This window comes from Lampris incognitus, chromosome 14 (genome assembly GCF_029633865.1).
Source record: "Lampris incognitus isolate fLamInc1 chromosome 14, fLamInc1.hap2, whole genome shotgun sequence".
Lineage (NCBI taxonomy): Eukaryota > Metazoa > Chordata > Actinopteri > Lampriformes > Lampridae > Lampris > Lampris incognitus.
The window spans coordinates 17,028,106-17,045,115 of NC_079224.1; the positions used below are offsets into that span (position 1 = coordinate 17,028,106).

At 42.0% G+C, this 17,010-nt stretch overlaps 1 protein-coding gene across 1 annotated transcript in view; it reads right to left on the bottom strand.

Annotated features, from left to right (window-relative positions):
- Positions 1-17,010, bottom strand: part of pth1r (parathyroid hormone 1 receptor) — a 34,360-nt gene that overhangs the window by 3,846 nt on the left and 13,504 nt on the right. Inside the window, exons 5-8 of the mRNA XM_056293434.1 lie at positions 15,553-15,677; positions 8,196-8,290; positions 5,135-5,321; positions 195-348 (exon numbers count right to left, since the gene is read on the bottom strand). Coding sequence (XP_056149409.1) covers positions 195-348; positions 5,135-5,321; positions 8,196-8,290; positions 15,553-15,677 — 561 coding nt within the window. The remainder of the gene's footprint in view (positions 1-194; positions 349-5,134; positions 5,322-8,195; positions 8,291-15,552; positions 15,678-17,010) is intronic.

Sequence of the window (17,010 nt, forward strand, 5' to 3'; positions counted from 1 at the left end):
TTCGTGTATTTATGTATTTTTCTCTTTTTTCTTTTCAATCTTTTCACACATGCAATTAAAATAAATACCTCACGTAAGTTTCAACGTTTATCCTTTGAGTTTAACACTCGTATGTATCACTGTAGCAAAACTCACGAGACCAAATCATAATCTCTGAACCGTTAATTCATAAGGCGTCGGTCAGCGGAACTCACCCCATCCAATCAGAGTGAACGCCCACAGGTACTTCCTGTCTGAGAAAAAGGTCATGAAGATGAGGCTGTGAAGGTACAGACCCTCCACAAGGATCCAGTAGTAATTGGTCGCAAGGAAGTACAGGAACAGGGTCACAACCATCTTGCAGCCGATCTGTGAACATACATTTTATGAGTGTGACAGATAGAACAGTAACATTTGTAGTGACACAAAAGTGATATTTTTACACGTTCAAAATGACCATCTGTCTGTCTCAGCAGTACAGCTATGCTCCCAGACACACAGTATGATGAGCAGGGTTCGTGTATTTAGATTATGACTACATGTTTAGAATCAGTTTTCTTCTACCACCATGCAGCGTCTGTGGAAAACGGCTACTAAAGCTGAACAAGGCAGTCAGTGTTTGCTTATTGTATCTTAAATCACTGTGTTCACACGACGGGGGACATTTAAAGACACATATTCAGTCACTTTAAGACCGAACTGAAATCAACTTCCACGTCTGAAATTAGAGCTGGTTTCCTTATCGTCAAATCCCACTCATCCCTTCAGTCTTTCCCCGCCAATAAGACTTGTATCGCTAATCTCCTTTGGCTCTGACATTTGTAGGCTAATTGGAATGCACAGAAATTATGACGACAAACAAAAGAATGGAAGGCACTGTGGACATCGCAAAACATCATGAGTCAGAAAAAGGTGAAAGCTGAAAAAAATTGATTTATGTTCAGAACTAATTCATATTTACATTCAGAATCAGAAACCACTCGAAATATTTTTTCTTTACTTTGCTCATCTGAACACATCCAAAACACTATCTGTGCAACTGCATGTCGGGTTTTTTTTTTTTATTGCCACATTCTGTGATGTGAAACTGCATTCATGCACTTTATGTTTGTTGCATTTCTAAGTTTTAGTTTGCAATGCCTTTCCTGAGCAAAGCTTTCAGGGACAGGATTCGAGTGGGATTTCTTCGTCTGGTGGCTCTGCTGCTCTACTGTCAGTCACATTAACATAAAGGGTTGACTGGTGTGCAGATACAGCCGACAGTTTGACTGGCGTGCAGATACAGCCGACAGTTTGACTGACGTGCAGATACAGCCGGAAGTGTTCGTGTCATTCAAGAGTCATGTAATGGATGTGAATGGTGCACATTCAGGTCACAGTGTCAAAGCAGCACTACTGGCTGCCGAGCATCATCAGTCGTAAAACAAACGGACTGCACATTTAATTCATTTGAGCAGTACACACAGGTGACCAACTTTGTCAGAGACCTCTAGCTCGCTGCGTTCCCTAAATGCTAATTTGTGTGAGCCTAGCAAGCATGATATAACATCAGCCACCTGGAGCGGCTATTTGTAGCTAGCAAAGTGCAGACAGCAGGGGTTAGCTGGCACACCAAAGCACTGACCTCAAGAAGCCAAGAGTTGATAAATCAGACTCCTGTTAAAGGGGGATTCCGGTTTTTTACAACTCGGGTCTTATTTTCATAGTTTTTTACCATCGTGCATTTTGGTAATTATATCATTTTACTCACTGGCTCCCTTGTGGAGGTTTTGCACTCGGCAGCACCATTGGACTCAGCTTTACAACAGCGTCTTATGGTGCCACGGAATACGAGTGTCAGAAATGTTTAAACAAGTCCAATTCAACCCAATTATCTGAACTGGTGGTTCCAAAACGGCGTGCCATGAGGCAAGTCCAGGTGTGCCGTGGGATTTTGTGACAACCATACATTATTATTGCATTATAGAACTATACAAAAAGTTATGAATGAATTTTTAATTTACCATATCAGTACATACTCATTTCCCAATACAGAGGCAAGTTCTATACCCTAAAAAAATTCTTTTAAAAGCTTTCTGTCAAAGTGAACCCCAGTTTTTGCCATTCGCGCAATTGCCTGATGTTCCCACTGGCACCAGCTGCACCACAGGCGGCCAGGGAGCGCGCCACGCTGTATTTGCCGAACACCTTCAGACATTAGAAGAGAGGGTTGAGCGATATTTTCCACGCGTGGCCGACATCAAGGACGATGACTGGATTCGAGAATGATTCAATCAGGAATCCTCAACAGAAAAGCCCGTTTTGAGAGAGAGAGAGAGAGAGAGAGAGAGAGAGAGAGAGAGAGAGAGAGAGAGAGAGAGAGAGAGAGAGAGAGAGAGAGAGAGAGCGAGAGCGAGAGCGAGAGCGAGAGCGAGAGCGAGAGCGAGAGCGAGAGAGAGAGAGAGAACAGCGTAGAGCCCCGTGTGGACCGCACAATGAAATTTAGCTAGCACCCACTGGATCCGTTTTGGTTGGCTTCTGCATCAGAGTATCCAACCATCTCTCACCACACTACTGAGGAACTTCTTCTTTTCCCCACAACCTGCCACAACCTACCTGTGTGAGTTGGCGTTCCCTACTCTGGTTTACATGAAAACGACAGGAGGTCACGTCTGTCTGTTGCACAGGACAGTACCAACAAGGATAAAAAAAAAAACTGGGAGTACCGACAGGCACACGCACGTGTCTCACGTGCTTCTAAATAGGCAAAAATTATTTACAATAGCAAATGTTTTAATGCTGATTCATATTTAAGTTACATTTACAATTTCTGCTAAATGTTTTCTTTTCAACTCAATGTCAACGCTGTTGACACTATGATTTATTCACTTTTTGCATGCCAAGTAGTTTTCAATCTCAATGCATCTTTTTTCTTTACAATTTTAGTCTAAAGTTTTTTTTTCAACTCAGTGCACACTGTTTCTATGTGAATTAGTTTATATTCTCAGTGCATCTCTCTTTCTTCTAGCTCAGTCTGCAAAGAGTGATTACGTCTTTCTCGACCAGGGATGCTGCCCTCTTAGACCAGATCTACCCCTCCCCCCCCTCTCTCTCTCTCTCTCACACACACACACACACACACACACACACACACACACACACACACACACACACTTTTCTGTCGCTCCCTCTTCAGTTCCATTACCTCATTTTTATTTTTAATTTTGTGACCTGTCTGGTTTAAACGGGTGTGTGGCTGCTTTTGATGCAATTTTTGCAAAGTTTCAAATGAATTCTTGAATTATTTTGTTAATGAATATTTCACGAGTAATGTAGTTTTGTCCAATTTAATTTGGCATTAGTAAATAAAATAAACATCTACAGGGTGATAACGCATGTTATCGAGGCTATTTTGTGCAGATGTGAATACAGGTGTGCCTTGAAATCTTGGCGTGTCCTTCGGTGTGACTTGGCCACAAAAAGTTTGAAAACCACTGGTCTAAACTGCTTATTTTGAAGTTAAAAAATAAAGTGGAAGTTAAAATTTATTACTCAAAATGTCTAATATTATCAATAATAGTCGATCGTATTGTTGAGCTACTTCCTGGTTCAACTTGCAGGAATGACGGGCCTATACGTAGCATAGGTAGCATAGGTATCAATAAACAACCCATCCAGCAGCCATGAGAAGACACACATCATGGGAAATCCTGTACACCGTCCAGCTGAGCTGAGGTACTAAGGATTTTTTTGTCATCACTGTTGAAAGGACGGGTTTATGGATCATGGACGCCATTGTAAAGCCGTGTCCAGCGGTGAGTGCCTGCACCCAAGATCTTTAAAATGAAGCCGATGAGTTTAAGAATAGCACAACTGGTATGCATGATGGCAAAAACTACAAAAATAAGACCCCAGTTGTAAAAAAAAAAAAAAATTGAATTATACTTGAATCAGTGCTCCCAATCATTGCCTTTAGCTGTTCGCCGCAGCCAGGCCCCTTCTGAATTGAGACTGTCAAGATGGTAATGTTGTCTTGGTTGTCGGGAAATGTTTGCTACCATCACCTAATTCAAAAACAAGTTAACTTAAAGAGAGTACAGTTTTTTTTTCTCCCCAATTGTATCCAGCCAATTACTCCACTCTTCCGAGTCTTCCCGGTCGCTGCTCCACCCCCTCTGCTGATCCAGGGAGGGCTGCAGACTACCACATTCTCCTCCAATACACGTGGAGTCGAGCCGCTTCCTTTCATCTGACAGTGAGGACTTTCGCCAGGGGGACAGAGTGCATAGGAAGATCATGCTATTCTCCCCAGTTCCCCCTCCCCCCTGAACAGACACCCGATCGACCAGAGGAGGCGCTAGTGCAGCGACCAGGACACACACCCACGTCCGGCTTCCCAACTGCAGACATGGCCAATTGTGTCTGTAGAGACGCCCGACCAAGCCAGAGGTAACATGGGCATTTGAACCGGGACCCCCGTGTTGGTAGGCAACGGAATAGACCGCTACACTACCCGGACGCCCAAGTGAAGTTGATGCACTGGGCCATCACTGCACCATTCAATACCTGGAGATGCCCCGTTAGCTCTTATTGAGACTAAACCATGATGAAGAGAAAAGGAGTTGCCTGCATTTTTGAAAAGTCATTTTGAAAAGACAAACGGAAAGAAAAAAAAAAGTCTGGGTAAAAAAAACAAAAAAACATTGGTGCATGGGTCATGTGATTGTATGTGTTAAGGAAGTGAACCAAGTTTGAGAGGTCTCAGATTTTTCTTTTTTCTGGGGGCTTTTTTTTATACTTATTACACTTTGTGACGTCCACAGTTTTGGGATCCAATGCCATCAATTTCTGTTTACCACTGTAATGTCTTTGTGTTTCATAACCTCACAAAATGTGTTACATAGAATTCCTCTTAGGAGTTAAGAGCTTCTCCTTTAATAACGACCTTCTGCATATACACTTATTGAATTAAGGTGGTCACTATTCTAACCCATAACCAAGGGAAAAAAAGAGAACTCTGAATGCCAGTTAAAGGCATGAGTTACTGTTTTTTTCCCCCCAAAACCCAGTGGACATGAACTGTGTTATCTGTTAAGCTGTGTTTAGCTTCATTTAGACATAACTAGAGGTATCCTGTGTCTTAAATACATTTGTGATTTGTCATTGTTGCACTCACAAACTGTGTTTTGTTGGCTGGCGGTGCCTCAGTGATGGACTTGAGGTCCTCTACGCTGACTCTTTCCATATCCTCCAAGGCTGAGCCGGAGTACAGCACCACATCCTTCACAAAAATACTGATGGCTCTCAGCATGAAGGACACAAAGAGGTGCATGTGGATGTAGTTCCTGGTGCAGTGCAAGCGTCTGGAGGGAAAACAGAGAGAAAAAAAAGATCCGAGGACAGATTAGATTAAAAAAAAACAAAAAACAAAACAGGAGTGAGAGAGAGAGAGAGAGAGAGAGAGAGAGAGAGAGAGAGAGAGAGAGAGAGAGAGAGAGAAACTAGAATCCTACCTTAGAATAAATAACAACAACCATGAAAAGAAAAAGGAAAAAATCAGCAACCATTAATTCAAATCTAAGATCCAGGCAAATTACCCCACTTTTCCGAGCCGTCCTGGTCGCTGCTCCACCCCCTCTGCCGATCCGGCGAGGGCTGCAGACCACCACATGCCTCCTCCGATACATGTGGAGTCACCCGCCGCTTCTTTTCACCTGACGGTGAGGAGTTTCACCAGGGGGACATAGTGTTTGGGAGGATCACGCTATTCCCCCCAGCCCCAACGGGTGCCCCGACCGACCAGAGGAGACGTTAATGCAGAGACCAGAACACATACCTACATCCAGCTTCCCACCCGCAGACACGACCAATTGCCTGTAGGGATGCCTGACCAAGCCGGCAGTAACACAGGGATTCGAACCGGAGATCCTCGTGTTGGTAGGCAGCGGAATAGACCGCTACGCTACCCGGATGCTCTGGTAAATGGGAATATTGCAATGATACATGTATGTTATCAGATAACAAATAAGCTAAGATTAAGATTGATTTGTTGTGAACTACAATTGTGTGTATATATATATATATATATACATATACATATATACATATATACATATGTGTGTGTGTGAGTGTGTGTGTGTATGTATGTATATATTGTATGTATGTATTTGTGTGTGCGGTGTGTGCATGAGTGTGTGTGTGTGTGTGTGCGTGCGTGCGTGCGTGCGTGCGTGCATGCGTGCGTGCGTGCACATAGGAGGTGGAGGTCTCGGGCACCTTTATGGTAATACGTTTGTGTGCATTTTCACCCACATGAACAATACTGTTCCTAATTAGAGCCAGCTGAATTCGACGCTGACTATAACACATTCTTGAGATTAAGGAGCTTGAAAAAGCACAAATATTGAATTGCTCGGCTTAAAGCGAAGCTGTAAAAACAAAATTGCAAGCATGTGTCGAGCAGTTCCAAAAGCATGTGAATTCCCTCCCAGACAAGCTAAAGTTTATCCGTCAAAATTTCCGCCAAAGCTTTAGGAATGAAGGAGGCCTTTGAAGTCAAGCTAAAGCGTGTAGAATCAATAGTAATATGGCCTTCTTATACTGCAGTGATGTTGGAATACACTTTCATTCTGAATATGTTCAGTGCAACATGACTGCATAATATCTGACGTTAACGTATAACGGCCGTTTACTGGTAGCTAGCTAACCTTATCAAAGAGCTGTATATCTGACCGGCTATCCTCTGAAAGCCGTTGACTCAGAGCTGTCGGTGGAAACGAATCCAGCAGAACGGGTCCCCAGCGGGAAAAAAAGAAACACGACCACTAATGTGAAGTATCCCCTGTTTCTCCCTCGAACACATTTATGAACTCTCCTGTCTAATGGCTGACATGTTGATGGCGAGACATGGCCAGAGTGCTCCGGAGCACAGAGCCAGAATGTCAGATGGGCCCATGGGATAACTTATTAAACTCATTTGGCCCATAGATTTCCTGGTGCCAGTTTGGAGCCCTGCTGAAGCCAAGCTGCTTCTGAGTGCCTGCCTGTGCAGTGCTGTAAGTCGTGCCGCTGGGAGCATTGATAAACAAGGCCTTCACACTGATTTCTGATACTCCCTATGCTCAACAAAGTAAGCAAATAATAAAGCCGCTCCCTGCATTAATCAGTCCAAAAAAAAGAAATCCAACTATTAACCGCATAAAAATGAATTCAACCTTGTGTGGGGATTTTTTAAATCCGCTTCGACACGGCTCGCACCCAAGCTGCGTTGCATTCTGCTTTGAGTAAAGAGAGAGAGAAAACCCCTGGACCATCTCCACCAAATACACCTTATCACCTTCTTTTCACCTCTAAGAGAAGTGTGTCGCATTAAATGGCTTTGCAGATTATAATATTTTACTCTCTCAGCTCTGCACACTAAGCACTTGTTATCCCCCTCTGTCCCTTTAGAATGGGACGAGACAACACTCAAACACTGAACTGCTGAAGCAGGGTGATCATGTATGTTGGCAGGACAACAAAATCAACATTTATTTTGTTTAGGATCTATGAAATAATGTCTATCAAAGTAACAAAGAGCCTAAATTTCAGCAAAACTGAGCATGTATTACTACTGCGAGGAGGGAGGTAGAATCATCTGAACTAGACATGTTCTGTTGTGTATCTCCATCCATCCATCCATCCATCCATCCATCCATCCATCCATCCATTATCCGAACCACTTATCCTGCTCTCAGGGTCGCAGGGACGCTGCAGCCTATCCCAGCAGTCATTGGGGGGCAGGCGGGGAGACACCCTGGACAGGCTGCCAGCCCATCACAGGGCCAACAAACACACATACACACTGTTGTGTATATCTATTATGTATTTTGTGCAAGGGAAAGGCAGAGATGATATGTGATACAATTTACTGCATGTTTAGTGACGATGACATGCAATGCATTCGCATGCTATAATGCAATTCAACAGAATCCCTCACCGAAGAGCTCTCTTTGCCATTAATTAGGTCAAATAATAAATGTAGACAATGTCCATTACAAATACTCTATGTTTTAGATTTGCCTTTTATATTAGTGAAATTTAAATGGCAGTGTTGTCAAATGTTTCTAACAACGCTGAAAACGAGATGGGATTTTTTTCCCCCTTTTTTTTTTGACGTAACAACTAAACCCCACTCCTTTGGAAAAGTTTTGGTCGGAAAGATTGATTGCGAATTTCCAGTGACAAAATAGACTCACCGAAAATATCCCAGGATGACCACAGCCACCATAAGCGATCCCAGAGAGATGGAGTAACCCACTGTGTAGATGAGATACAGACGGTCGAAGACCTCCTGTTGGCAGAGCAGAGCACATTTAAAGGAAAATGTGAATCAACGTCAACAGTAAATCAATGTACAGTGTTTACAGTGTAAAACGCTTTTTTTAAAAAATCCCCATGGTGCATTATTATCAGCTTAAAAAAGCCTTCCTAACTTAGCAGAAAAACAAGCCTGACTAGCTTAGTGGATTTTTTCAAGTGTGATGTTTGCTGAAATCTGAACTTCATTACTGTATTACATGCCACAGTTTACATCTGTCGTATTGTTGCTTTGTCCCAGAATAGAAAATGTAATCAAAGTGGATATTGCATCTTCTTTTCCGTCCCCAGAATATAGAACAAACCTGGCAAAAGTTTCTACTGCTGCAGTAATATGGGCTAAACGGACAGGGGGGATTACTAGTAGTACAGTTACCCTCGTGTATAGACATAGATAGAAATACATAAGTCAGGTGTCTGCTGTAAGAAGCTATAGGACTAAACTGTAAAACATATTTCAACTTAAATAACCACCTATTCACACATTACTATAATCAGAAGTGCTGTAAATCAGAAGTAATGGAGCTATATGTCAAGTACTTTTGTCAGTTTCATAGGTATACTGTTTTTAAGTAAGATATATTCAACCAGCAGGCTGCGATATGTTCTGCCAATTTGTAGAATTAAGGATGTTCAGACCCCACCCCCCACCCCCCAAATAAAGGCGCACATAATTGGTCAAAAGGCCAAGTTTGTTAAACTGTTACCACAGACGGCAGTAATAGTCTGATTAACTTACATGAAAGTAAGACTCCGGGCACCATCATCTATTTCTATTCTGATAGTTCAAGCATTACTGGAATGACTTCTATCTCCTTATTCATCAAATGACTGCAGCACGTTACACCATTACAACATGTGACTGAAACTACATGTGATATTTTAATGAATAAATTACTAACGCAGTTTAGGTTATCGAAAAAAACAACTGTGCCGACCACTGGAAGGTAGAAAGACAGAGGCTCTTTCTCTTCCCAGTTTTTAAGGAATTTGTGTGTTGTGCATTGACCTTCAGTTGCTGATTAAGGTTAACTAAACTCATCCAACCACGAGCTATAAAAATGATTAAAAAAATGTCCACCCCCTCTGAGTACCACCAAGCTTACGTTACATTTTCTCTTTCAGCAGATGCTTTTATCCAAAGTGACTAACAAGAGAGTTAGCAGTTAGCAGATATACTTAGCACAACTGATGTCACTACATCCACAACTATCTGCAACATCGTTACAACTAGCAGATATAGTTAGCAGGCTAAGCTAACTGCTAGCACATGCAGACCAGCAGTTCCGACAGTCATCCTGGCTGGCGTTCGTTCCCTTGGACAGTGATTTATTCATTTAGTTTGGATATGTGTGTTCTTGAAGTTCTTGTATTTTTTTGGATATATGTTTTTGTCTTTGTGTTGCACTGCTGTGGGCTGGGGGAAACAATATTTTGTTTCATTTTATATATGGAAATACATGAAATGAAATGACAAAGTGTTCCTGATTCCTGATACACACTGATGAGCAAAAACATTATGACCACTCACAGTGAAGTGAACAACGTTGATCGTCTCCAAACAAGGGCACATGTCAAGGTCTGAGTAGATTAGATGGTAAGTGAACAATCAGTTCTCATTGTCAACGTGTTGGATGCAGGAGAGATGGGCGGGAGTAAAGACCTGAGCGACTTTGACAAAGGCCGAATTGTTATGGCCCGATGACTGGGTCAGAGCATCTCTGAAACGGCAAGGCTTGTGGGGTGCTCCTGGTCAGCAGAGATGAGTACCTACTGACAGTGTTCTGAGGAGGGACAAACCACAAACCGGCGACAGGGTGTTGGGCGCCCAAGGCTCATCGATACGTGAGGGCAACAAAGGCTATCCTGCCTGTTATCAAATCAGGGAGGACCCAAATGCAGGACACACAGACAGGATGATATGGTAAAACTTGGTTTAATGAGCAGAGGTAGGCAGAGGTCAGAACACTAGGGAATCATTATAATATGCGATCAAACAGACAGGGAGGAGGCAGGCAGATATACAGTTTCAGAATTACGTTCAGGTTACTGGGAAGTCAGTCCAAAACAGGCGACAGAGCAGGCAAGGGGCAGGCAGCAAACACAGAGTCCAAAATACAGGCAGCAGAGTTAAACACATGCAGGCCTGGCAAAAGGTTCACAAGGAGAAAAATGCTGGACTACTAGGCAGCAAAACGCACTAGAAAATCTGGCAAGGACACAAGGAAACCTGGGGAGTATAAATGGTGAGGAGCAAGGAATGGAGAACAGGTGTGGAAGACACAGGGCCAACTAGTGGCAGAAGTAGGGGCAGCAACTGAAATGACAAGACAGGTAAGGATTTCAAAATAAAACAGGAAGGCAACAAAATGAAAAAACTAGGTGAAATGAGTGGCTGAACAGAGAACAGACACAGTCGTAACACCATCTTGTCTGAACCGACAGAAGGTCTACTATGGCACAAGTCATAAAACATCTTAATGATGGTTATGGGAGGAATGCATCACAACACACAGTGCATCGCTCCCTGCTGCGTATGGGGCTGCATAGCTGCAGACCAGTCAGAGTGCTCATGATGACCCCCTGTCCACCATTGAAAGCACCTACAATGGGTACACGAGCGTCAGAACTGGACCTTGGATCAGTGGGAGAAGGTCGTCTGGTCCAATGAATCCACGTTTCTTTTAAATCACATACACTGTGGGAAGATGAGAAGCCATTGGAGGGAGTGTGATGTTCTGGGCAATGTTCTGCTGGGAAACCCTGGGTCCAGCCATTCATTGCCATCTACCTAAACATAGTAGCAGACCAGGTACACCCCGTCATGGCAATTGTATTTCCTGATGGCAGTGGCCTCTTACAGCAGGATAATGCACCCCAACACACTGCACACATTGTTCAGGAATGGTTTGAGGAACATGATGAAGTGTTCAAGGTGATACCCTGGCCTCCAAATTCTCCAGATCACAATCCGATTGAGCATCTGTGGGTTAGACTGGACTGACAAGTCCGATTCACGGCAGCTCTACCTTGCAACTTATAGGACTTGAAGGATCTGCTGCTAATGTTTTGGTGCCAGATACTACAGCACACCTTCAGGGGTCTTGAGAGTCCATGTCTCAGTGGGTCGGCGCTGTTTTGGCGGTACACAGAGAATCAACAGCATATTAGTCAGGTGGTCATAATGTTTTGGCCCATCAGAGTATTTGTGTCAACATATAGGCATCTTAGATCAGTCAACAGCAGTGGCGTCAGCATGCTTTGGCCAAGACAACCAGTGACCAACCGGTTTTTCTTCACGCCGAGTAAGGACTCAGATACTTCAACAAAACACAAACTTAATGCTCTAACCAAGTCGTTGAGCCTTCATATTCCTGACTTGGAACTATCCATGTTTATACAGCATATGATTTGCGATTGCAAATGGGGAGAGTTGTTTCCATTGGCCATCGAAGTGTTGAATTCTTGTGAGTTTGATGTAATTTGCTAACATATATATACCAGATACTCAAGACCCTAATATTATTGTCGATGACAACTCAGTGGAGAGAGAGGCTGTTCTCCCAGTGTAAATCCCATTAAGATCCCTATGCTTTACAATTGAAATGGCTAAGCCTATTGAGCTATGAAGAAGCTATGGCGCTTGGCATAGTCACCAAACTAAGATGAAGTTATTAATATTTTCCAGTCACATCAAAACCTGATAGAAATTTATAAATCCATGTTGCTTATTACATTGCACGGTTGGAAAATAACTTAAAGGTTGCTTGCCAGAGATCACATTAAATAATTTATTTTTAATGTGACAGTGAAATTATCTGTCTGGTTGCTGATGACACACATCACATTAATATAAATGCATTGTCTGATTTCTTGGAGTGTAAATGCAGAGCTTGATTTATTTCCAGTACTGTGAACATTATTGTATGCTATATAATTTGCATATGGAATTGTGCATGATGTTAATAAATTAATTAATTAATTAAGTTTCCATTATTAATCCCCTTGGGGAAATTCAGTTACTGTAAATTAACTCATCCTAGCTGTGATCTGTGTACTAGGAAAAGGGCAGCCACCGTGCAGCATCCGGGGACCAACTCCAGCTCGTCTTGCCATGCCTTGCTCAGGGGCACAGACAGGAGTATTAATCCTAACATGCATGTCTTTTTGAGGGTGGGGGAAACTGGAGCACACGGAGAAAACCCACTACAGACATGGGGAGAACTTGCAAACTCCACACAGAGGACGACCTGGGATGACCCCCGAGGTTGGACAACCCCAGAGTTCAAACCCAGGACCATCTTGCTGTGAGGCGACGGCGCTAACCACTGGGCCACTGTGCCGCCCGTTGTTATTTCTACATCAATATTATTAAAAATGATCACAACAATGATAGCATGTTACAGCCACTTGAGGAAATGCTGAACCAGTCTAATTGTAGGCCTATTCAAACATTTTCGACCACCCACAGTTGTCCTTGGCCGCATAGTTTTGAAAATTCTGGTAACTCGACGGTTGAACTGCAATCCTATTCTAGCCCAGAGACCATGTCCATTTATGCCAGTTTAATATAAATTCAAAAGGGGTAGACCACCAATAGTCCTGAGAGTAATAAGGGTTTCCTAATCAGCCAGACAATGCCACAAATCTAAATCAGAGTCGGGTTAGTCAGTCATGCACCATCCTCGAATTGTTGATGCAGCAACATGTCAAATTCTTCGTCAAAGCTTTTAATTGACCGGGTTGTCTATAGAAAACCACAAATATTAGCTTTTCTCGTTGTGTAATAGAAACCATTGTACTCAAGGGAGGTTAGGGTGAAAGGAATGGAAACTGGAACATAATTACCTTGTCCAGAACTGCAAAGGGGAGTGAGTGAAAGGTCTTCTTTTTTTTTGTGAGATACTTTATTGATCCCCATGGGGAAATTACGCTCTGTATTTAACCCATCCTAGCTGTGTAGCTAGGAGCAGTGGGCAGCTGCCGTGCAGCATCCGGGGACCAACTCCAGTTTATCTTGCCATGCCTCGGTCAAGGGCACAGACAGGAGTATAAACCCTAACATGCATGTCTTTTTGATGGTGGGGCAAACCAGAGCGCCCAGAGAAAACCCACCGCAGACACAGGGAGAACATGCAAACTCCACACAGAGGATGACCTGGGATGAACCCCAAGGTTGGACAAACATGGGGTTCAAACCCAGGACCTTCTTGCTGTGAGGCAACAGCAATAACCACTGGACCACCGTGCCGCCAGGAGCTTAATAGACCTTTACTCGAGTAACTCATTAAAAAACAATCTGTATTTTAGAGTTAATACCGACATCTTATTATGTAAGACAAAGGCACACATATTAGGCACAAAATTTTAAAAACCATTATTAACTTTATTTTAACTATAGCTCAGTGTTCATTTCCTGCCAAATTAGATCGACAAATTTTAATCAATACTTTGGCTATTTGTAAGTCAAAACATAAGTCAAGTAATTAGTGTTTTCACATCACTTCATCTTATGTGGTTTTTTTATGGTTTGGAACGCACACTGAGTCGTTCTTCTGCAATAAAGTAGTGATTATATCAAATGTCTATAATGACTGATCTACAATAGGAAACTAGTTTGTTCAACAAGTATTTAATATGTTTATGTCTTCAAATCACACATCATTGCCCCAAACAGTCAGTTGGTATTTTTGTTAAGACTTGGGCCCTAGTCCACAGAAAAGTTTGTGCAACATCTATGTAGTGCCGTCCAATTTACCCGGTAAACTAGTTGGCTGAAAACCAACCTAAATTAGTTTACTGGAACAAAATGCAGTGACAGTAAAGCAATTTGCCTGTGCAATGAGCAACTGTATTTTTGCATAATCACTCATTTGCATAAATACCTTAAGGAATAGGAGGTGCTTCGCTTAAGTATTTGAGGCACAAGATACTTGAATTATCTGCTTACCCGAAGCAACGTTTGTGACTACATCTGTGACAGAAGAGTCTATGGTAGCCAGACGTTCTCAGCATAAAACAGCATTTTGATTTAGATGATGGAGCTGACAAGAGCTGGGTGGAGCTCTTTGGGCTTCTAGCAGGGAGATTACAGTGGTGAGCAGGCATCCAGAGGACATAGTGCAGAGAACCACTAACCAATGCTCTCAGAAGGAGTTCAATTCCAGTGTGATGTAACTAAACACTCCATGCTGCTGTTATCATTTAGCATCAGGACCTGGTGCCAAATACAGGGTCTCTAAGTTGTGGTGGTGGTGCGCGGTACAGTAATTGTGCCGTGAAGGGGTTTCATTTTTGTGCATGTGCATTTATCATTAACTGCTGCGTCTATTCCTGGGAGCCCATCAACATAAACATTCAAAGTCAGTAAGAAACTTGAGGGCCTCATGATGAGGCTGTGCCCACATCCTTCTCCACTGAGGCCCACATTTAAGAGGGGGAACGCATGTGGGACTGCCATTGGTTTATAAAATAAGGGTTCAGCTTGCAGTAAATTAGTCACTTAGCTGCATAACAGTAGAGTAAAAACTAATTAAATATTCTTTAAAACAACGGACAACACAATTGTAATATTTCACTTTCCAAGATTATGTTATAGCGCTTTCAAGTGGCCCCAGCATGAATGTGCCCTCCCACAGCCTTTCGTTAACCTATAATCTGTAAACGATTGCATTCTTTTTGTGTCTGGTATTTCGCACTTATCACCGAGGGAATGATTGCCGTGCCATCTGATCAAGGCAAAATGACGGTAAAGACACTTGCAGCCATTTGCAACTCAATGTCCGTGAGCTAGAAAATCACTGAACAGGGAACACTATGAATCATTTATGATATGATGTATATATAATAAACTGATTTTCAGGTAAATGGATGAGCAAACTGAAATGAATCTAAACTGCTTGAGTCCATTTCTAGGTAATTGCTACTAGAGTGACTACAAAACACAGCAACCAGATGACCACCTATCAATAATATGCACCCCATTTCCAAATATTATCTTGTCATTCCACAAATTATAACGGAAGCAAGTTGCCATGGTCCAGTACTGAATAGGCCATTGTTCAAAATGTGTTAAGAATTCCACTGACGTTGGAAAGTGCAATGCAACATGTTGCAATAGCAAATTTCCACAGTTTTCTTTGCATAACAGCTAATGCATTGTTCACAATTATTGTTGAGACAGACGCCTCAATGTTTGCATGGCTGAACATGTTGCGGACATGACAGGAGTCTTACCTTTTCATTGTTCTGGTTATAATGGGAGAGGAATTTTGCACATTCACTGTAATTGGCCCAGGTCTTGTTGTTAGTTGTGGCCAGCTCCCATGTCCCATTGTTGTCACATCGACGATACGCTAGTCCTGGATATCAAGACAAATCATATCTGTTGTAAAATACAAAGTTTTCCCCCACTCTCCAAACAAAAAAAAGTCAACAAAAAAGTCACATTGTAACTGTTTAATCACTATTAAACAGTGTGGCTTTTTTTTTAATGGTTTTGAGTTGGGATGAAATTTGGATATTGTAATATTTATCTGTTGTAAAATACAAAGTTTTCCCCCACCCCCTAAATAAAAAAAGTCACATTGTAACTGTTTAATTACTATTAAACAGTGTGACTTTTTTTTAATGGTTTTTGTGTTGAGATGAAATTTGGATATTGTAATATTGTGATACATATTGTAGCGAATTCAGGCGGCAGCCATGAATCGAACCCAGACCACGGGAGACTGCGCCAACCAGTTAACTAAAGGGTCCGACCCATAAAATGTGACTTATGAACAGTTTAATAATTGTGCCATGAAAAAAGGCATGGGATTTAAAATATAATGCGAAACATTAAACATAGTTCAATTATATTAATATCAAGAACGCCCCTTTGTTGTGCCCTTCTCTTGATGATAGTTCATAGGAAGAAAAACTTCATCCTTTGGCACTTATTTGTCCAGTGACAACTGGCATCCACTAGTATGAATGAAAGAATCACACTGACATCACACTAACTTTTTGTTGCTCTACTGATTTATTCTATTGTCAGTTCCAAGCACTACTTAATCAGGTCACTGGACAATTAGGGGAGGTGGAAGATTTAGGGGTTACTGCTTTTTAAGAAATAGTTAAAAAAACAACCTTATTATCCTTTATTAGTTGTCAACATCACATGTAAGAAAAACTTCCTTTCATTACTCACCTTACCTACTTACGTTCAGTCCTCTACTTTTTAATCAGAGTCGGGCAGAATACTTTAAAAAAGAGTAACTTTTAGAATTACATTTACAGTACAGATTACAATACATCTTCAAAAGGCATGTGTGAAACAGTTGTGCAGTATCATGAATATTATTTCGTTTACATTGTTGCTTTGTCTATTTCTTTGAGTTACTGGTTTTTCCATGGCGTTATCTAAATGTGTTGATCATCAGCCAATTAGTGCTGCACGCTAACAACGTGTAGTGTGCACAGGATGAAATGTGCACATGCTGATTTGAAAGCAGTTAATAGTTTTTTTTAACATTGAATGGTTGCTTTTAATTAGGAGTAGGATTAGCATTAGGGTAAATACATTTCACTGTCGGGGTGGGGTGGGGGGGGGGTTCGGTTGACCTCACCATACCATTAACATAATGTTGCATGAACGAGAAATAGGCTATGACGGAGAAACACAAATGTACACTTTGGAACTGCACACGGACA